Source organism: Artibeus jamaicensis, unplaced genomic scaffold, assembly GCF_021234435.1.
Source record: "Artibeus jamaicensis isolate MK-2021 breed Jamaican fruit bat unplaced genomic scaffold, CSHL_Jam_final contig_3188, whole genome shotgun sequence".
Lineage (NCBI taxonomy): Eukaryota > Metazoa > Chordata > Mammalia > Chiroptera > Phyllostomidae > Artibeus > Artibeus jamaicensis.
Window position 1 is genome coordinate 126220 of NW_026521745.1, and position 23370 is coordinate 149589.

The 23370-nt window shown below is 37.7% G+C and overlaps 1 protein-coding gene across 3 annotated transcripts in view; it reads left to right on the forward strand.

Annotated features, from left to right (window-relative positions):
- The window catches only part of IFT88 (intraflagellar transport 88), a 187376-nt gene that overhangs the window by 18980 nt on the left and 145026 nt on the right, over nucleotides 1-23370 (forward strand). For 2 of the 3 annotated variants that reach the window (XM_037157650.2, XM_053663493.1), the window contains exons 4-8: nucleotides 17701-17757; nucleotides 18930-18986; nucleotides 19569-19632; nucleotides 20350-20419; nucleotides 22326-22416. In XM_037157650.2, the coding sequence (XP_037013545.1) occupies nucleotides 17701-17757; nucleotides 18930-18986; nucleotides 19569-19632; nucleotides 20350-20419; nucleotides 22326-22416 (339 nt within the window). The remainder of the gene's footprint in view (nucleotides 1-17700; nucleotides 17758-18929; nucleotides 18987-19568; nucleotides 19633-20349; nucleotides 20420-22325; nucleotides 22417-23370) is intronic. The other variant, XM_053663492.1, reaches the window with a different exon arrangement.

Here is a 23370-nt window from a genome sequence, read left to right on the forward strand (position 1 = left end):
GTTTGTTGGCATATACTTGTTCATAGTATTTTCTTATAATCATTTGTATTTCTGTGATATCAATTGTTATTTCTCTTTTATATCTGGTTTTATTTATTTGGGTCTTCTTTTATTTAAAAAATTTTGTTGTTGTTGTTCTAGTACATTTGTCTACATTTTCACCCCCCACACCCTCACCATCCCACCCGTCCCCACCTGGCACCCTGGAACCCATGCACTTTGTCTTTGTTCATGTGTTCATCATACATGTTCCTTGATGCCCCCCCCATCCCATTATACCCTATTATCACTCTCCCTCCTTCTCTCTGAATACTATCAGATTGTTTTTTATTTCAATGTCTCTGGTTGTATTTTGCTTGCTTGTTTGTTTTGTTGATTAGATTCCATGTATAGGTGAGATCATATGGTATTTGTCTTTCACTGCCTGACTTGTTTCACTTAGCATAATGCTCTCTAGATCTGTCCATGCTGTCATGAAGGGTAGGAGCTCCTTCTTTCTTTCTGCTGTGTAGTATTCCATTGTGTAAATGTACCATAGGTTTTTGATCCACCCATTTACCAATGAGCACTTAGTCTGCTTCCAGCACTTGGCTATTGTAAATTGTGCTCCTATGAACATTGGGATGCATAGGCTCTTTTGGATTGGTGTTTCAGGGTTCTTAGGGTATAATCCCAGCAGCAGAATTGCTGGATCAAAAGTCAGTTCCATTTTTTGTTTTCTGAGGAATTTCCATACTGTTTTCCACAGGGGCTTGCACCAGTCTGTATTCGTACCAACAGTGCACTAGGGTTCCCTTTCTCCACATCCTCTCCAACACTTGTTTGTTGAATTGTTTCTGATGGCCATTCTGATTGGTGTGAAGTGGTATCTCATTGTGGTTTTAATTTGCATCTCTCTGATGGTTAGTGATGCTGAGCATCTTTTCATGTCTCTGGTCCCTCTGTATATTGTTCTTCAAGAAGTGTCTGTTTAAGTCTTTTGCCCATTTTTTAATTGTTTTTTTTGTCTTCCCAGAGTGGAGTCATGTGAGTTCTATATATATGTGGAGACTAAACCCTTGTCCAATGTATCATTGGCAAATATGTTTTTCCATATAGTTGGTTCTCTTTTTATTTTAATGCTGTTTTTTTTTAGATATCCAGAAGCTTTTTATTTTGATGAAATCCCATTTGTTTATTCTTTTCTTTGTGTCTCTTGCTCTGGGGGACATATCAGTGAAAATACTGCTGCCTGGAATATCTGAGATTTTGCTGTCTATGTTTTTCTCCAGGACTTTTATGGTGTCAATTTATATTTAAGTCTTTTATCCACCTTGAATTTATTTTTTGCATATGGTGTAAGTTGGTGATCGAATTTTATTTTTTTGCATGTCTAGATCTTTGAACACTGTTTGTTGAAGAGACTATTTTTACTCCATTTTATTCTTCTTGCCCCTTTGTCAAATATTAATTGACCATAAAGACTTGGGTTTATTTTTGTACTCTCTACTCTGTTCCATTGCTCTGTGTGTCTGTTCTTATGCCAGTACCAAACTGTTTTGATTATAGTGGCCTTGTAATACAGTTTGATATCAGGTACTGTGATCCTTCCTACTTTGTTTTTCTTTCTCAAAATTGCAGCAGCTATTCGGGAACCAGCTATTTCTGGTTCCATATAAATTTTTGAAATGTTTGTTCTATATGTGTGTCATTGACACCAAATATATATCATTGGTAATTTAATAGGGATTGCTTTGAACCTATAAATTGCTTTGGGTAGGATGGACATTTTGATGATGTTGATTCTTTCAATCCATGAACACGGTATATGCTTCCACTTATTTGTGTCTTCTTTAATTTCTTTCTTCAATGTTGTGTAGTTTTCTGAGTACAGGTCTTTCACCTCCTTGGTAAGGTTTATTCCCAGATATTTTATTTTTCTTTTTGCTATATCGAATGGAAAATTTCTTGATTTCTGCTTCTGCTGTTTCATTGTTAGTACACAAAAATGCCTTTGACTTCTGGATATTGACTTTGTATCCCATTGTTTCGACAAATTCATTTATTAGATTGAGCAGTTTTTAGGTAGAGTGTGTACGATTCTCCATGTACACTGTCATGTCATCTGCAAACAATGACAGTTTTGTTTCCTCCTTTCCAATTTGGATACATTTTATTTCCTTTTCTTGTCTGATCACTGTGGCTAAAACTTCCAATACTATATTGAATAGAAGTGGTGAAAGTGGGCAACCTTGTGTTGTTCCTGATCTTAGTGGGAAAACTTTTAGTTTTTGCCTGTCGAGTATGATGCTGGCTGGAAGTTTCTTGTATATGGTCTTTATCATGTTGAGGATGCTCCCTCTACTCCCACTTTGCTGAGTGCTTTTATCATATATGAGTGCTATACCTTATCAATTTCTTTTTCTGCATCTATTGATATGATCATGTGATTTTAGTGTTTCCTTTTGTTTATGTGATGTATTACATTTATCGATTTGTGAATGTTGTATCATCCTTGAATCTCTGGGATGAATGCCATTTGATTATGATGTATGATCTTTTTAATGTATTTCTGGATGTGGTTTGCCAATAGTTTTTTGAGGATTTTGGCCTTTATGTTCATCAGCGATATTAGCCAATAGTTTTCTTTCTTCGTTGTGTCTCTATCTGGTTTTGGAATTGGGGTGATGCTGGCTTCATAAAAAGACTTGGGGAGCATGCCCTCTTCTTGGATGTTTTGGAATAGTCTGGGAAGGGTGGAGGTTGGCTCTTCCGTACATATTTTATAAAATTCTCCAGTGAAACCATTTGGTCCAGGGCTTTTGTGTGGTGGGAGTTCTTTGATTACTGCTTCATTTTCATCAGATGTTATAGGTCTGTTCAGGTTTTTTGCTGCTTCTTCATTAAGTTTTGGAAAATTATATTTTTCTATAATTTTGTCCATTTCACCCTGGTTTTGAAATTTCTTGGCATATAGTTCTTTGTAATAATTTCTTACATTCCTTTTTATCTCTGTGGTGTCAGTTGTAATCTCATCTCTCTCATTTCTGACTTTGTTTTTTTGGGTCCTCTCTCTTTTTTCCCTTGATGAGTCTGCTCAAAGGCTTGTTGATTTTGTTTTTTCTTTTCAAAGAACCAGCTCCTGGATTTATTGAGCCTTTGGATTGTTGTTTTAGTCTCTATGTCATTTAATTCTTCTCTGATCTTGGTTATTTCTTTCCTTCCATTTGCTCTGGGCTTTGTTTGTTGTCATTTCTCCAGTTCTTTTAGTTGTGGGTTTAGGTTGTTTATTTGAAATGTTTCTGCCTTTTTTAGGTAGGCTGTATTGCTATGAACTTTTCTCTCCAGACTACCTTTGCTGTGTCCCATAAGTTTTGGATTGTTTGTGAGTTCATTTTCATTTGTTTTTAGAAACTTTGGTTTCTTTCTTGATCTCATTCTTGACCCATTCATTGTTTAATAGCATACTATTCAGTCTCCATGAGTTTGAGTGTTTTGGAGTTTTCTCTTGAGGTTGGTTTCTAGTTTTAGTCCCTTGTGGCCAGAGAAAATGCTTGATACAATTTTAATTTTCTTGAATTTGGTGAGGCCAGTTTTATGTCCTATCATGTGGTCTGTCTTTGAAAATGTTCCATATGCACTTGAAAAGAACGTGTATTTTGCTTCTTTGGGATGAAAGGCTCTATATATATCAGTTAAGTCCATTGCATCTAGGACATTGTTCAATGACACAGTAACCATTGTTGATATTTTATTTGGAAGATCTATCCATTTTTGGCAGTGGGGTGTTAAAATCCCCTACTATAAATATGTTGCTGTCTGTGTTTTTTTTGAGGTCCTCCAAGATTTTCCTTTTATATTTGGGTGTTCCTATGTTGGGTGCATATATGTTTACAGTTTTTATGTTTTCTTGATAGATTCTTTTCTTGGGTATTATAAAATGTCCTTCTGGGTCTCTTTTTATGGCCTTTGTTTTGAAGTCTATTTTGTCCAATATAATTATTGCTACTCCCCCTTTTTTTCCTTGCCCATTTGCTTGGAATGTTTTTTTCCAACCCTTCATTTTCAGTCTGTGTAGGTCTCTTTTTTTTCTAGGTGGGTCTTGTGTAGGCAGCATATGTACGGGTCATGTTTTCTTATCCATTCAGCTACCCTATGTCTTTTGATTGGAGCATTTAATCCATTTCATTAAGGTTATTGCTGACAGGTATTTATTCATTTTCCCCCTTTTTATCTGTGTTCCTCTCTCTCTCACACTCTTTTTCTTCCTCTTTTTATAGCAGTCCCTTTAGCGTATCTTGTAGTGTTGGTTTGGTGGAGGTGTATTTTTTCAGCCTTCTGTTGTCTGGGACACTCCTTATTTTGCCTTTCATTTTAATTGAGAGCCTCACTGGATAGAATAGTCTTGGTTGCAGCCCTTTGCTTTTTATTCCTTGAAATATGTTCTGCCATTCCCTTCTGGCTCTAATGTTTCTGTTGAGAAATCAGCTGGTAGCCTAGGGGCTAACGGGGCCCCTTTGTGTGTTACTTCCTGTTTCTCCTTTGCTGCTTTTAAGAATCTCTCCTTGTTTGTAAAACTTGGCATTTTGATTATGATGTGTCTTGGAATAGGCCTCATTGGGTTCATGTTGCTTGGGACCCTCTGTGCTTACTGAGCTTGCATGTTTTTTTCCCCTCTCCAGGTTTGGAAAGCTTTCTGTCATTATTTTTTCAGTCAGGGTTTCTATCTCTTGTTCCTTTTCTTCTCCTTCTTATATAGCTATGGTTTGAATGTTGTTGCATTTCATGCTGTCTTGTAGTTCCTTTAAGTTCTCTTCATATTTTTTGAGTCTTTTTTCATGCAGATGCTCTACCTTGTCTTCCAGCTCACTAATTTGGTCCTCTGCTTCATCCAGCCTGATTATAATTCCTTCTAGTGTGTTTTTTTATTTCAGAAATTGTATTCTTCACTTCTTCCTGGTGTGTCTTTATATTTTATATATATTTTTTCATATCGTTGTAGTTCACAGTTTCTTGTACTTGTCTGTGAGTTCCTTGAGCATCCTTATAACCATTATTTTAAATTCTATATCTGATAGTTTGCTTACCTCCATTTCATTTAACTCTTTTAGTGGGAGTCTTCCATTCCTTTTGATTGAAGGTTCTTTTTCTATTTCTCCATTTTAGGTGACTCTTTTTGTTTTTTTCTGAGCTTCTTGATGTTCCACTTTGCTAGCTGTCTGTGTAGGGTGAACTTCTATGGTAGGGGTTCTGTGGGATTCAGTGGTGTGGTCTCTTTGCTCTCTTTGTCTGGGTGCTCTAGGGTTGCCCTTTCTTCTGTTTGTGTGGGCTTTCTTGTTGTACTTGGGTTTTTCCTTGTTTGTGGTTCCATTGTTGGTGGGTTCTCTCCTCCAGCAGGTATATTGGTGTTTCACAGCTCCCAAATACTCTTTTATGTGATCAGTGGCAGGAGGAAGGCAAATGGATTAATACTGTGGGATAGTATTCTATGGAATTTAAATTTCCAACAAGTAGAGAAGAGATAGGAGATCCTTTGGATAAGTATAGTGTTAACTGTGATATTTTACCCAGATAGTCACTTTTTATAAAAGGTAAAAGAGAGATAAGACTTATTAGAGAGGAGAAGGATTGTGAGCTGAATCAAAAAAACAGAGCACTTGTGCAAGGTTAGATGATGAGATATAGTGAGAGTAAAGGATAGAAAGTAGGTGTAGTGTGAGAGAGACTAGAGTTAACCACAACAGTAATAAAGGAAGGTAAAGCTCAGGAAGATAGTGAAATGGGCTAAGACTAGGGAGGGGTGCTGTATGTATTATTTACAATTATATGGAACAACAATTATTTACAATAATACTGGAAGAACAATAATAGAACAAGAAATATATGATCTGAACAACAGGAATAGAAAGTACATGACAAAGAGTAGTGTGTTATTGGAACATGAGTGAAGTGAAATAAGGAAAATTAAAATACAACATGAAAGAGAGAACAAGGAAAACCAGTCAAACTGTTCAGTTAAACAAACAAACAAAATGAAGAAAACTAAAAGAAATTAGAGAAATAAAACAATGCTAATGAAATAATGAAAAATAATAATATAAATAAACAGTAAAATGCAAGTTCTATAGGATAGCAAAGTGAAATTTGTCTTGAGTTTCTCTGTTGTTGGGGTGAGCCTTGTGCTCCCTCGCTGGATCATTCTCTGGACCTTTCACAATTCCAAGTCTTATTGTGTCACTTGGGGAAAAAAAGGGGGGGTAGAAAAAACCTCCTGCTGACTTTAAACCTTCCAAGTAAGTTCTACTGGTCTTTCGGGACTTCGCTTTTCTCCCTTCCTGTGGTTTTGCGAGGATGGAGGCCAGGTCTGGGCTTCAATATTCACTTGGGCCCCCAGCTGCCTACCCTCCAGCCCCAGTTTTTCATATGCTGCCGGGCCCCCACTATCCATCTGCACCAGGCTCACACCTTTAATCCACCAGTTGTGCCGCTTCTGAGGTGCACTAATTAGGGGCAACTCATATACCACCCTCTCTCTCTTTGCTGATGTGGGTGCTGGACACTCTCAAAGTCTCTTCAGGGCAGTTCAGCTCCCACACTAAATTAAGTCTCTGTGGGCACTGCTAACTCCCTGAGCCCTGCTGCCCTCTCCTGAACAGTCCATGTGGCGCACCTCCTTCTTCCTCTTCACTAGCCAGCCACTGTGTGAGAGTTCCTTAAACAGTGGCTGAGAGCCTTTTTTTGAGGAAAATCCTCTTGTTTAAGCCTGCCATTCTTAACTAGCAATTGGCTTTTCATACAACCCAACTTTCTAACCAGACCGGAGACTATCCTACCAGGAGGTCAGGGTCCCACATGGCCCAACTCTTCTCCCTTCTCCAGGTGTTGTCCAGCTCCCCAGTTTCTCTGGTAATGATCTAGCCAGTGTCAGCAGTCCCACCATGTGAACACCACCTCTGTGCGTCTCCCGTTTCTTCTTTATTCCCCCCAGCAACTTCAAACATCCAGGTCTCTCCTGGTGCTGCTGCCTCTTCCCTACTTTGGTAGGGGAGGAAGCTGCTGATTTGGCTTTCTCTCAAGGATCCTGCAGCATCTCCTCATGGCCACAAGAGCAAGATTCAGCCCCAGGGCGCAGCAGCCTTGGTCCCCACACAGGTCCCAGGGACCTTACTGTCCCAACGTATTCTCCTTCCTGTTTTTCAATGTCCTCTACAATTTTGGCCTCCAAACTTCATATAACCTGGGATTCTGTTGGCTGTTCTCTCTGTTGCTCAGAAAATTGGTTAGGTGTTCTAGCTGGGTGCAATGGGCTCTGCTCCCACCATGTGTAGGTGTCTTTTTTTTTTTTTCATCTTGAGCATTGTTAAGGGTTCGTTAATCTTGTTTATCTTTTCAAAAAATCAGGTTTAGTTTCATTGGTCTTTTATATTGTCGTTTTATTCTCCTGTCATTTATTTTTACTCTGATTTTTACTATTTCCTTCCTTCTACTTAACTCCAGACTTTGTTTTTGATTCATTTTCTAGTTCTTTGAGGTGTCTGGTTAGATTGTTTATGTGAGATTTTTCTTGCTTTTTGAGGTAGGCCTATAATAATACTATGAATTTCCCTCTCAGGACTGCTTTTGCTACATGTCATAGATTTTCGGTTGTCATTTGTTCGCTTTCATTTGTTTCCAGGTAATTTTTTATTTCTTCCTTGATCTCATTATTATCCTTTCATTGTTTAATAATATGCTATTTAGCCTCCGTGTGTTTGAATGTTTTCTATTTTTTTTCTGATTGCTGTTGACCTCTAGTTTCATATGGTTGTGTTCAGAGAAGATGCTTGATATGATTTCAATCTTCTTGAATTTGATAAGTCTTATTTTGTGTCCTAACATGTGATCTGTCTTCAAGAATGTTCCATGTGTACTTAAGGAGAATGTATATTATACTGCTTTGGATAAAATGTTCTATAAATATCAATAAAATCCTTCAGATCCAGTGCATCATTTAAAGTCGTTGTTACCTTGTTGATCTTTTGCCTGGAAGATCTACTCATTGGTGACAATGGGGTGTTAAAATCCCCTACTATGACTGTATTGTTGTTGATCTATTCCTTAATTTCCACCAATTTTCTTTATATATTTAGGTGCTTCTATGTTAGATGCATATATTTATAAGGGTTATATTCTCTTGTTGGATTTCCCCCCTAAATATATGGTGACCTTCTTTTTCTCTCTGCCTTTGTTTTGAAGTCTGTTTTGTCAGATATAAGTATTTCTACCCCAGTCTTTTATTTATTTCTATTTGCATGGAATATTTTTCCATCCCTTGAATTCAGTGTACATTTTTTTTCTGAGGTGGCTTTATTATAGATAGCATATAAATGGGTGATGTTTTCTTATCCACTCATCTACCCTATGTATTTTGATGGAGTATTAAATCCATTTACATTTATGGTTATTATTGATAAGTAGTTATTCATTGCCATTTTATTCTTTATATGTATGTTCCACTCTCTCTATTTTTTTTTCTTCTTAAATCAGGCCCTTTAACATTTCTTGGCAGTACTGTTTGGTTGTAATGGTTGCAGGTCCTTGCTTTATATCACTTTGAATATTTCATGCTGATCCCTCCCCACCTGAAGTGTTTCTGTTAAGAAATCTGCTGATAGCCTTATGAAACAGCTCTACCGTAGGAAGCTAATTGTCTCTCTCTTGCTGCTTTGAAGATATCTCATTGTGTTTAACCTTTGCTGTTTTAAATATGATGTGTCTTAGTGTGGTCTCTTTGGTTTTATCTTCATTTAGATTCTCTGTGCTTCCTGAACTTGGGTGACTTTTTCCTTCACTAGGTTAGGGAAGTTTTCAGCCATTATTTCTTCAAATGAAGAAGGTTTCTCAATCCCCTGCTCTCTCTCTATTCCTGGTACCCCTTATCATGCAGATGTGGTTATGCTTGATGTTGTCCCAGAGGTCCTTGAGACTTTTCTCATTTTTAAAAATTTTCTTTCTTTTTGATGTTTTGCTTGATGCTTACTGTTGTCCTCTAAATCACTGATTGGGTCCCCTACTTCATCTAACCTGCTGTTGATTCCCTCTAGTATATTCTTCATTTCTGACTCATTGTTTTTTAGTTTATGTGTCCTTTTTAATGCTTACTATCTCTTTAAGTTCTCACTGAAATCATCCATTCTTTTCCTGTGGCCCTTGAGTATTCTTATAACCATTGTTTTAAACTCTGCATCTGGCATTTTTGTTGCTTCCATTTCATTTCATTTTCTTTCTGAGGGGTTTTCTTGCTCTTTCATTTGGGGCATATTTCTTTGTCTCCCCATTTTGTCTCTATGTATTAGGTAGATCTGCTGTGACTCATCAACTTGTTATGATGACTTTATGATAAAGGCATCTTGTTGGAGTCTCTGGCATAGTCTTCTAGATCACCTAGAGCTCCATGCTCCAGGAATGTTTCTTGTGGGTTATGTGTACCCTGCTGTTGTAGATGAGTCTTGAATGCTGTTGGCCTTTTTGTGGGTGGAGTTAACCCTTCAAGGCTGGCTGACCATAAAGGTAAACCTCGATCACCATGTAAGAGATGCTGTGCAGGGGCTTCCCCCCTAGGTTGAGTTGTTCCCAGCAGGGTCTGTTTCCTGTCAGAATTCCCCTTTGGGTGTGCTGCTCATGTGGCTAGCTGAGTTGAGCTCTGGTGTGGTCTGAAGCCCATCACTGGTTGTGTTGTTCTGGGTCCATGTTGGCATGTGGTTCAAGTACAGGTCTATGTCAGATGTGTGTAATCAGCGTTGAAGCTACTACACTGTTTACTGCTTGTGGCTGTGTCTACTGGACCTGGGTGTGTATGGGAGGGGCCAATCTGTATATAAGGGTCAGCTTCCTGCAGCTTAGAGCTGGGGGCAGATCTGTAAAAAGACTGAGGTTCCCTGAGTTCTGTCTCTACCTGTCAGCTACTCTGTCTCCCCTTGGGGTTAGCTGGTTTTGCTCTAGGGTCTTTCAAAGAAGACTAAAGTGGACCCAGACTGGGTATGAACCACAGCCCCTTCCACAGGTTGGGAGCTTGTTAGGGCATGGCAACTGGGAATGAGAGAATAGGGCTAGTGTGTCCCCTGGACCTGGGGATAATGCAGTCAGGCACTCAGTGAGGGGGAAGTGGCCCCTACTCCAGAGCCAAAGCACTCAGTCTCTGCCAGAGTTTCCAAATGTAGTTTCCCCAAATGGTCTCATGGCAGGTTCAGAATGGGTATAGCCAGTCATCTCCTCTGCATAAGCAAGCTCAGCCACCCAGGGCTCAGGGGAACAGATCAGAAGAGTCTCGGCCATTGCAATAATGCTGGGGCAGCCTACAGGACTGGGCTAAGCACTTTGTCCCAGTCCCAGATAATAGCCTTGGAGGGGATCACTTTTTTAATGTCCCCCACATTGAGCTGCTCTTCCTTCTCCCCACAGAACTGAGCCTAATGGGGTGGGATATTCAGAATTTGGGAGGGCTGATTCAATCTCCCTTTGGGGGTGGTACCCACAAGCCTATAGGAAAGGGGCAGGCACTTCTTTCTGTCTCCAGGGTAGTGCAGGCTTCAGCTCACTGAGGAGATATGAATGACCCTCCTCATTGTAATGTAGCCACCAGTCCCTGCCCATCTGATTCCTGGACAAAATCTTCCCTGCAAGACATGGTCTGAAAGTACCAGCTCTGCATGGCACTCTGGTCCCCTGCTCAGCTGAACTCAGCAGGATGGGCCAGCCAAGTGATTCAACAGGTCGGGGAAGGAGCACCGTCTGTGCAATTGAAGTAGGCAACATGATCCCTCTTTCCAAAGCCAAACAGTTTAGTCACTGTCTGGGTCTCTGCTAAGAGCCTCCCCAGAATAAGAGGGCCCCAAAAGTCACTGCTGGTACAGCTAGCAGACCTCACTGCAGGACCTGAGTATGGTAGAGTGGGCTCACCATCAGTCAGAGACCAGAAAATGTACTCCCCAGGCTGGTGGTATACCAATAGGAGTGTTTGACCCTGAAAAGGTGGCATCTGGGTCTCCCAGGTGGACTGAATGCTATGTGGACTCCTCTTCCTGTCTCTTGTTGCTCTGAGTTGAGAATCCTTGCATGGGATTGAGACCTCACCCTCCTAAAGAGGTAGTAGGAGTTTCGTAGTCCCAATATCCCTTGGGTCACTGCTAAACCTGGTACAGGGGCTAGCCTTTTTCACGTTTCTGCTCTTCTTACTAGTCTCTATGGGGCTTCTTTTGTAAATCTTTGGTTTTAACATTTCAGTTCATCTGTCCTTCATTTTATTATTCAGGTTAATTGCTCCAGAATTTAGCTATAAATCTGGTCTAGGACCAGGAGCAGGTTAGTGTAGCTTCTACCTACTCTGCAGCCATCTTGGAATCCTCTCCATTGTCTATATATTGCTATAATGCTGCTGTGAACATGGCTGTGTGCATATCATTTCTAGACCCTGTTTTCAATCATTTGGATAAATACTCAGAAGTAGAATTGCTGGATCATATGGTAATTCTGTTTTTCAGTTTTTTAGTAATTTCCTTACTGTTTTCCATAGTGAATGCATCATTTTACAACCCTAGTAACAGTGCACAATTGTTCCAGTTTCTCCACATCCTTGCCAACACATGTTCTTTTCTATTTCTTTTGAGAGTGGCAATTTTAATAGATATGAGCTGATTCTCACTGTAGGTTCAATTTGCATTTCTCTGTTGATTAGTGATGTTCAGTATCTTTTGATATGCTTGGTGGCCAGTTGTATATTATCTTTGAAGAAATGTCTATTTAGTTTCTTTGCCCATTTTTATAGGTTATTTGATTTTGTGTGTTCTAGGAGTTATTTATATATTCTAGATATTAATCCTTTATCAGATGTATGATTTGCAAATACATTATCTCATTCTGAAGGTTGCCTTTTCAGTGTGTTGACTAAGTCCTTTGATGCAGAAAATTTTAAAAGTTTGATGTAGTTCCATTTGTCTATTTTTGCTTTTGTTGCCTGTACTTTTGGTGTCATATCCAAGAAAGTCCGATATCATTAAATTTTTCCCCTGTTTTCTTCTAAGAGTTTTATAGTTTTAGGTCTTATGTTTAGTCCTTTTATCCATTTTGATTAACTTCTGTGTATGGTGCAAGATAAATGTCTAAATTCATTCTTTTGCATGTGGATATCCAATTTTACCACCATTATTTGTTGAAAAAACCAACTTAACCCCATTGTGTGGTCTTAGCACCCTTGTTGAGGATCATTTGACCATATACATAAGGGTTTTTTCTGGGCTCTTTACTCTGATTCATTGATCTATTTTTCTGTCTTATACCAGTACTACACTGTTTTTATTACTGTAGCTTTGTAATCTGTTTTGAAATCAGGAACTATGAGTTCCCCAATTTTGTTCACTTTTTAAAAACTAGTTTTGGCTATTCAGGGTCCCTTCAGATTCCAAACGAATTTTAGAATGAATTTTTCTATTTCTTCTAAAGATGGCATTGGGATTTTGTTAGGGATTGGATTGAATCTATACATTGTTTTTGGTAGTACAGACATCTTAACAATATTATTAAGTGTTCCCATCCATGAACATGGATGTCTTTTTTAAAAATATATTTTATTAATTACGCCATTACAGATGTTCTATTTCCCCCTTCATTCCCCTCCATGCTGCACACCCCTTCCCCCACCATTCCCCCCTTTAGTTTATGACCACGTGTCTCAAGTTCTTTAGATTCTATATTTCCTATACTATTCGTGCCCTCCCCCCTATTTTCTACCTACCATCTATGCTACTTATTTTCTGTACCTTCTCCCCCCTTCTCCTTCTCCCACTCCCCTGTTGCTAACCCTCCATGTGATCTTCATTTCTGTGGTTCTGCTCCTGATCTAGCTGTCCTCTTACTTTGCTTTTGTTTTAGGTGTGGTTGTTAATAACTGTCAGTTTGCTGTCCTTTCACTGTTCATCTTTTTTATCTTCTTTTTCTTAGGTCAGTCCCTTTAACATTTCATATCATAAGGGCTTGGTGATGATGAACTCCTTAAATTTGATCTTATCTGAGGAGCACTTTATCTGTCCTTCCATTCTAAATGAAAGTTTTTCTGGATAGAGTAATCTTGGTTGTAGGTCTTTGGATTTCATGACTTGGAATACCTCTTTCCAGCCCCTTCTTGCCTGTAGAGTCTCTTTTGAGAAATCTGCTGACAGTCTGATGGGAACTCCTTTGTAGGTGACTGTCCCCTTCTCTCTTGCTGCTTCTAGGATTCTCTCCTTCATTTTAATCTTGGCTAATGTAATTACGATGTGTCTTGGTGTGTTCCTTCTTGGGTCCACCTTCTTTGGGACTCTCTGAGCTTCCTGGATTTCCTGGAAGTCTATTTCCTTTGCCAAATTGGGGAAATTCTCCTTTATTATTTGTTCCAATAAGTTTTCCACTGTTGGCTGTTCCTTTCCCCCTTCTGGTACCCCTATAATTCGGATGTTGGAGCGTTTAAAGATGTCCTGTAGGTTCCTAAGTCTCTTCTCATTTTTTTGAATTCTTGTTTCTTCATATTTTCCTGTTTGGCCATTATTTTCTTCCTTCTGGTTCACTCCCTTGATTTGAGTCCCAGTTTCCTCTTCATCACTGTTGGTTTCCTGTGCAATTCCCTTCATTTCAATTAGTTTAGCTTTCATATGTTCCTCTAATTTGTGACTAAAACCAACCAGTTCTGCGTGCATCCTGATCACCAGTGTTTTGAACTGTGCATCTGAAAGTTTTGCGATTTCTTCGTTACTTAGAGTTATGGGCTCTGGGGGTTTGAGATCTTGAGTCATTTTTGGTCTGTTCATGCCCATTAAGTATGAGGAGCAGAGCCTTAGGTGTTTACCAGGGTGGGGCCGCCCAGGTTGCTGGTTTGTGACGCTGTATGTGGGGGTGGGGTCAGAGCGGGGAAATGGCGGCCCCCTCTGCTGCCTCTTGCCGCTGGGGCCTGCTCGGTCCCGTCATCTCACCGCCCACTCTCCTCTCACTGGTCTATCTGTGCATGAATGTGGAACCACAGTCAACCCGCCTCCCTGCACCCTCGCTGGGTACGCTGGTTGCTCACTGGGTCGCTCACTGAGTCGCTCACTGGGTCCGCCCTTTGCAACCCCACGCCTGGATTCCGCGCGCCTGAGTCCCTCTGACCGAGTTTTCCTGTGCAACCCTGCTGCGCCAGCTGCTGGCTTCACCCCTCTTACCGGTCAGGCTGAAGAATTTGTTGTTATCAGACTTCCAAAAAGTTTAATTTTCTGTGTTCTGGCTGTTTTCTGTTGCTAATATTTTGTTGTCTCTCAACTTGGTTGTGTGAGAAAGCACGGCGTCTCCACCTATGCCTTCATCTTGGCGGAAGTCCCTGGATGTCTTTTCATATATTTGAGTGTTCTTTAATTTCTTTCAGCAATGTTTTATAGTTTTATTTTATATCAAAGAATTGTTTAGGCTTTTGAGAATATAAATATTATTTATGTAATATGTTTACCCAAGTCACTCATTGTTTAAAAGATATTTTTCTTTCTAATTTTTAAGGTTACATAAACATTGATTCTTCAAAACATTGGTGTTTAATTTACAAATTACTACTCCTTCTTAGGATTAATGGTACTTGATTAATTAATATATATTCTACCAGTACATTAATTGCTAGTATAAATTTTTCAGTATTACTAAATTTTTGTCATTCAAAGCATAGACATCTGATTTGCACCATGCATGGAATCTGCCAAGCTTCTTTTGTAGTTTTAAAATGGACAAGGTTGGTACTAAGTGAAATAGTGAAGTATAGAAAGTTCTGTGAGAAAGAGCATAAATTGTTATGGAACCATAAATAAAGATTATCTGACACTGAGACAATCAGAATAGGCTGCTTAGGATAAGTTTGCATTTGAATGTTAAAGGGTATGTACAGTGAAGACTGACCTTAGATGTGGGAGGAGAGGTATGACAGGTGAGGGTGTGAAGTAAATAAAGGAAGAGACTGGGTAGGATCCACTCTGTCTGAAGAGGTCTGACTAATGCTAAAAGTATGATTTAGTTATTTGTAAGTAATTAAAAAGAATAATTATGTATATACTATTATTCTTTTTATATAGAGAGAATATATATAAAGAATATAAACCTTTCCTTCAGTTTGTTCTCAGAAAAAGTCTTGAGACCCTATCCTTTCCAGCTTATTCTAAGACCTGCTACCTGTCAATTAGGTCAAGTTTTTAAATGTTCTTTTAAAATTGATTTGAGAGAGAGGGGGAGAAGAAGTGGAGGGGGAGAGAGAGGGAGGGAGGGAAAGAGACATTGATTCATTGTTCTACTTATTTATGCATTCATTGGTTGCTTGTTGTATGTGCCCTGACCAGGGATCAAACTGGCAATCTTGGAATATCAGGAGAATGCTCTAACCAACTAAGCTACCTGGCCAGGGCTTTAATGTTTATTCTTGCTGTTTCTAGAGAGGGAGGAAGGGCAGGGAGAGGGGGAGGGAGAATGAGAGGCAGAGAGAGAGAGACAGGAAAGGGGCTGCATTCTCCTATGCTCCCTGACAAGGTCATGTACCCCAACCAGGGATCGAACCCACAACCCGGGCATGAGCCCTGACTGGGAATCAAACCAGGGCAAACAGACCCTGTATAGCCTTACATTATCTCTAAAGGTTTTTTTACAATGTCTGGCATTCAGTCAAAACCAACCAGACATATAGGAGGCAAGACTGCCTAATCAAAAGCCAAGAAAAACAAAAGAATGAAAAGAAATCCAGTAAATGATACATATGAGGTCTGTCTGAAAAAAGTCCAGCCACTGTTAATATAAGGAGAACGGGTTGCTTGACATCACTGTAACCTGGCAGCCAAGGAAAATGGACTGGAATGAGCATGTGTGAACAATGACAACTTCAGTGTACTAATCAGTGGGGGTGGTAGATGCTCTTGAGTGAGCATGTGCACTGTGTGGCCATCACATTCAAAATGACCGAGTGAGTAGAGCAATAGATCTGCATCAGATTTTGTATTAAGCTTGAATATCCCACCATGGAAACTATTTGAATGATTCAGAGTGCCACACCCATGGGCAACTCGTGATCAGGAGCTTCATCATGACAATGTACTCACTCATGTATCACGTCTCGTGCAGAGTTTTTTGGTAAAACATCAAATCACCCAGGTGATTCAGCCCTCTTACAGCCCAGATTTGGTACCCTGTGACTTCTGGCTTTTCCCAAAACTAAAATTGAAAGGGAAGAGATTTCAGACTGTCAGTGAGATTCAAGAAAATACAATGGGGCAGCTGATGGTGATTGGGAGAACTATGGGAGGTCCCAAGGTGCCTACTTTGAAGGGAACTGAGGCATCATTGTTTTATGTACAATTTTTTGTATCTTTTATTTTCTTCAATAAATGTCTCTATTTTTTATAGTATATGGCTGGATATTTTCTGGACAGATCTCAGTACATCTGTGCTGTCCAATATGGTAACCACTAGTCACATTTGACTATTTACATTTAAATTATTTAAAATTCAATAAAATTTAAAAATGCAGATTGTTGTTACAACCAGCCACATTTCAGATGCTCAGCAGCCACATGTGGCTAGTGGTTGTCTCATCAGACAAGGCAGATACAGACTTCCCATCAGTGCAGGAGAGTTCTACTGGATAACAGTCTTAGGTGATCTCATCTTTCTAGAGAGAATTCACTCTTACTTACTTCCGCAGGGGCACTAGGAATCCTGGTTCACCTTAATTCAATTGAGTTTAAGATGATCCTAAATTGGACATCAGTCTTTATAAGGGCTGGTATACTTCTAATTTAACTTTTCAGTCTTAGCCTTTTGAGATCACAGTCTAAAACTGGGATTATTACAATGGCAGCCATCTTGGTAGGCCCCCAGCTCTCCTCAGGCCTGTGAGCCTACAAAAAGCTATGGACAGCTTCTTAGCCTTGCCTTTGGAATAAGCAGATGCCTGCAGGAGAAAAGCAGACCCTAATGCAGGCTCACCTCGCAAGCCTTCCCCTTTTGTTATATGGAGAACTTGTAATTCTTTACTTCCTCAATGGTTCTCTAAATGTATTCAAACTTATATTTTACAAAATTGTTTTTGTCTCCAGGTTGTTCATTCTTAGTGGAAATGTTACTTAAAACAGTAGTTCATCATAACCAGAAGCAGAGCTTCCGTATTGACATTTTCATCAAACGTTTCTAACAAATATGCCTAACAGCTGACATCTTTAAGTCAGTTTTACCTACATGGTCCTGTTTGATTCCAACTACAATTTTGTGATCAGCATACCTTGTATCCTTACTTCAAAGGTGAAAAACTTTAGGTTCAAAGAGACTAAATAAACTCAGCTAGTAGAGAAAGAGCTGACATTTGACCCCATATTCTCTGACTCCAAGTCCTGCCTATTGTTAGACCTAGTGGCTGGCAGTAATAAGTATGTGTGGTAAATGATGGAAGCAGCCATGAAAACTGATCTTTCCTATAGGCACCTCTGGTCATCCTAAAGTCCCTTTTCTCCTGTGAAGTGAATCAGAATAAGTCTCCTTCCCAACACCTAAAATTCCTGGGCTCCTTAATATGTAGGATAATTTAAAAGAATATTATTCTAAATATTATATAAACACTTCTCTGTTGATGAGTCTATATTTCCCACCTCTTTTCCAGTTTTCTATTATATAATCTAATCTGAATTCTATTAACTATTGTTTTTTTTCCTCCCCAAGATAACTGCTAAAATACCAAGCACAGCAGTTACTAGACCTGTAGCTACTGGATATGGGGTAGGTTTTCTTAAGCTGAAAATATTAAGATGCTTTTTCTTATACATAAGTTTATTTTAGGCAGTTCTTAATAATTTTGTCTATCTTTCAGTCCATGCCCCAGATATATTTTATGTTTTGAATAGTTATGAACATTATAAAAGTCTTATTTGATTAATAGCTTCAAATATTCTAGTCATTTTGATTATAAATATATCAGAAAATATATTACCTTTTTCTATTTATAAATCATGTGTTTATTGATTTCCTTTCATTTTTTATATAATATAACCAAGTCTCATGTGTATCCCACTCATACATTTTATGTGAAGTTGTATGTTATATAAACGTAAATAGGTTAGTAATTTTTTAAAAACTTACTAATCAAATCATTAAAAAGTAAAAAGGGGGCTAAATAGTAATAAAAATACAATAAAATTATTAGATTAAATAAATAAATAAAATAAAAAGTAAAATTTAAGAAAAATTTTGAAGGCATATATTTGGGTGTTACTCTTATTTGGAGGAAAGATGCTATATAAAAATCTATAAAGAAAAATCTTTTAAATGTTGCCCAAATTTGGATATTTTAGCTTATGTGAAATAATAAAGGAACTGGAGAAGCATGAGAGAATGAGGTGGGATTGTCTTTATGGTAAAACTTCTTAGAGGTCAGAAAAATGGTTTCAGAATCTAAAGGTCCAGGGCACTAACCTTCATGCTGTCCCTTTTTATGAATAAAGAAAATAGCCTTTGTACATAATATAGGATGACTGTGTGTCATGTGAAACATGCCTTTATTAATCAGCCCACATATGTATTACTTATAAATTTTGTTTTTGGTGCTGTTTTAGAATAAGAGAAAGCAAACATTTTCTGTGAAGGGCTTAGGCTTTCCAGGCTAGACAGTCTTCGGCTGCTACTCGGCATTTGTGGTGCTAGAGCAGCCACAGATGGGCGTGGCTGTGCTCCAGGGAAACTATTTACAAGGCTGAGGGTTGTAGTTTGCTGGTGCCTGCCTTAGAGTTGTACTGTTTGATTCTGTGTCCTCGGGTGATACATGGAAAAAAATGTGTTTAGGTTCATTTGCCAATAGAATGAGGAAAAACTTATTTAAAAAGTTGTAAAACTTTTTGAATAAAATTAAGTATCAATTTTTTGAAATTATTTTAACTTATTTTTCTGTTTACTAGTCCAAAACATCCCTGGCATCATCAATGGGAGGAAGACCTGTGACAGGGCTTATCCAGGTATTTCTGATATGTGGTTGTTCATTTGGCCTTCTCTCATGACTTAAAATATTATTACCAAAGTTTTCTTTTCTTTATTATACTATTTTAAAATGCTAAAGAAGATGTTACTGATATAATGACCCTGATTATTTAAAGTGTGGGCTACAGGTTTGAAATCTTTAGAGGCCCAGTCTCCAAACGTCCTGATATTCAGATGAGACCCCACTGGAAAGTGGAGGTGGACTGATGGTTTGCTTGTGTAGTACACTCTGGGACCCATTTTTCTGTGCTGTCATTTACAACCATTTCTAATTGTTTTCATGGTCATAGAAGATACCAACCAAAAGTAGGGGAGCAGGCAGCTAATTGGCTATATAAAATGCTATGTAAATATCCATGAGTATTTTTCGAATGGAGTAAGCCCAATTAGAGCAAGGAATTACACATTCAAAGGGGGAAGCGAAGAGACAGGATTGATATAGAGAAGCAGATGCACAGAATAAGCAGATAGTGATTAAAATCAGTATAAAATTGGGGTTATGTTAAGGTGTGTCATTTGCAGAATTGTAAGTACTTTTAAATGATTCCTATTCTTTTAAGGATGGAGTTACTAGACCTATGACAGCAGTGAGAGCAGCAGGTTTTACCAAAGCAGCTTTAAGAGGTTTGTAATATTGTCTCTAGTAATTTTTTTCATATCTTTTAATATTTTCTTAACCATTTTTGTATGTGTAAGTATTATTACCACTTAAATTCTAATGCAGCATTGATTACAAGGTGTGCCATTATTTTAGTTACCATAAGAAAGAAAAGGGCTGATAAAAACACTCCATGTTGATCGGAATGGTGGTAACACTGGCGTATAACTTCTCAGATTGTACCAAATTGTACATGAAAAATTTGTGTTTTATTTTACATAAGTTAGAGTTTGATTTTTAAGATGTAAAGGTAAAAATAGTATTTATATATAAAATGTAAATAATAATTTAAAAATAAAATTATTATGACAAAAATTAATGTATATTTACCAATAAGATCAGTTAAAAAGCCAATGCCAGTTTATTGCTCACATGATTGATAATTTAGAGTTCCTAATAGGAATAGATTACTGTGGAGGAGGAGTAAATACTGAGACAGCATCTCATTTTTGTTTTTATATGTTAACACACAAGTTTTATTTAATAGTTTTCTGTATGTTAAAAATCTCACCAATTTCTTGATATTCAAAATGTTTATGTAGGCATGCTAAATGTCCTGAATATTCAATAAATTGGTAATCTGAGCCATTTAATAAATAATTAAATAACTACTACAAGGTTTCTAATTTTCTTCAATTATGCTGGGTCACAGATTAAATATGAATTCTTGAATTATGTCTCAGGCTCTGCATTTGACCCCCTTGGTCAGTCAAGAGGCCCTGCTCCTCCTTTGGAAGCCAAAAATGAAGATAGGTATATAATTCATTATGCCATTGTTTTATTGTTGTTACATGTTTTTTTATTTTCCAAATATGTAATCCATAAGTATTTTAAAAGTTTGTGTCAGCAGAGTAGTGATTATACCATCATCCCTAATTCTTGGAATCAGCAAAAGAAACAAGCCTAAGAAAAATAGCCATGTGTGTCCTATGTAGTTTTATTATATTATTTAAGTTGAAGATATATCTAGTTTTAATGGAGCCTAATATTAATTTTCTTAAAGGCCAAATAGGGCTGTAAATGTAATAAGATATGTTTATTTTAAAAGGATATTTCAAAGAAAAAAGTTACAAGAACATATAAGAAGTTAGCTTCTCATATCAATATTGAAAAACTTAATTTTTATTGAATTAACTTAGTTTTGTGTTAGTGGTCAGAGAGTAGCCAAAAAGCTATGGTATAAATTCAGCTGTATGTATTTAAAGGTACCTAAGTACCATCAATGTGTACATTTTACAAATAGTTTTAGAAGCAAACACTTGTTGAGTACTCACTTGTGCCAGGCACTGTGCCACTACTATACGTAAATATAAAGCGCAAAAATGACTTGGTAGCACTAATTAAATGGCAGGAGTAAGATTTGAACCCAAAATAGTAGAAGAGCTTAAGAATAATATAGGAAATGAAGAAGCCAAAGAACTTATATGTATGATCCATGGACATGAACTAAGGGGATGGGAATGCTGGTGAGAGGTGGGTGGAGGGGAATAAAGGAGAGGAAAAAAATGGGACAACTGTAATAGCATAATCAATAAAATATACTTAAAAATAAACAAGAGTCCAAGGCAAAATCAACAACAACAAAATTTATATTGATATTTTAGGCTTTATAATAATAGCAACATTTCTTAGAGTGTTTCAGACAACCAGAAAATAGAATTCTGTACTTTGTTGTAACCTTTATGAAACCACCATCCATTGTGCTCATTGTTCAATTAGAATTTTGCAGATAGATCTCTGTATCCCACTCGATGAAATTTGTATCCCACCTGATGAAATTCGTAGGCAGGTTCCTTGAAGAATATGATCCTATAGGCAAGGCTATGCTGTTAAATTTATTCCTGTATTCTTTTTAAAGATCTCATTTCTGGAGGGTTAAGAGAAATACAGTGTATTTTGATATACTTGTAAAATATTATCTAGGTACTTCTTTTGTGCATTTGGAGAGTTGCGTTATTTGCTGGAAGCAAGTAGCAGCAAAAAGAAATTGATGTTTTTGAAAGGTGACTGATTTGAGGTGCTATGTTTGCTACTAATGGAGTCAGGGGTTTTGAATTTCTCACCTTGTTAGAAACCTTCTCTTTAGTATCTATCTGGTAGTAAATAATAATAATTGTGTTACCTCTTTTATGGAGGGCTTCAGTTTTCCTAACCACCAGATAAAGTCCCCATTTGCCACTCATCTGAAAAAAGGATCTGCTTTCCCCTGGGGAATGATAATACAACAGCATGGCTCCCAGACTTACCTTACTGCATTTAAATCCTTGCTCTAACTTTCTGTCTGTGTGATCTAAGGCACAGCACTTAACTTTCTAAACCTGTTTCCCTATTAGTAAGAAAAATAATGATAGTATTTGTAGCAAATGTGATTATGAGAATTAAATATCATAATTGGGGTAAAGCATGTTGCTCAGTATGAAATTACACTTATGCTAAGTAAATGTTAACTGTTTTTACTGTTATTATGAGTAATTATATAATGCAGTAATTAAAAACAATGGTACATTTGCTATTTAATGCCATTTATACATTTGTCTCATCTATGACTTGTTCTTCACTTTTAAAAGCACTTACAATGAAAATGTTAAAAGTGAATTAAATCTTAGTATCAATATATATTATTGGTGGTTGAATGATTACCTGCTTTCTTCTTTAATAGTCCAGAAGAAAAGATTAGACAATTAGAGAAGAAAGTAAATGAGTTGGTAGAAGAAAGCTGTATTGCCAACAGTTGTGGAGACTTAAAACTGGTAAGTTCATACACTAACAGGAGTTGGGATGATAAAGTATGTATATGTGTTTACCTGGTTTTATTTATGCAGATGTGGAAGCATATATATAAATATTTTTATTTTGCTATTGACTAGCCTTCCAGTTTTCACTGAAAATTATTTTGAGAACCTGCAATTGGCACTCTACTTCATCAGCTCTGATGTCAAAAAAGTGAGCTGATTATATAATTTTTATGTTGGTCATTTCAGTAGGGGAAAAAGTTCTAATGTATTTGTTGATTAAATTTTGCAACCTGGTAGACTATTGGATTAAACCCAACCTGTATCCACAAACAGTACAAATGGCTCTTTTCTTATTTAAGCCTCACTACCCTAAAGTATTTTTTCTTAAGTAGACTGAAAAATCATCATTTTCTTGTTGGGAATCCTACTCTGCTTTTTAAAAATTACTAAACATGTTCTTTTAATCTGCTTTTGTTCACATTACTATGTTGTACTATATACTTTCTGTGACTTTCATTATCTGATTAATGAACACCATTAGGAAGAATCATTTGGTGTGAAAAGCTACTTTTGGGAATCTGCACATGTACTGATACACCAAGGATTTGTAGAAAACAGCCCAGGAGTTCCAGCCATGATGGAGACGTAGGTAGAAATACTTCACTTCCTCGCACGACCAAAGGAAGGACAACAACAAACTTAAAAACAAAAAACAACCAGAACTGCCAGATATTCAAACTTCATGGAAGTCTGACAACCAAGGAGTTAAAAAAGAAATCAGACTGGTAGGAGGGGCAGAGATGGGCAGCAGAGGTGTAGAGGACACAGCCAAGCAAGAGGCTGGTAGACCAGTTGGTCCCACATCTGTGGGCCAATAAGCTCGGAAGAACCATTGGGAAGTGAGACAGACTGCAGAACCCCAGGTTTCAGCGTGGGAAACTAAAGACTCAGAACCTCTGGATGTAAAAT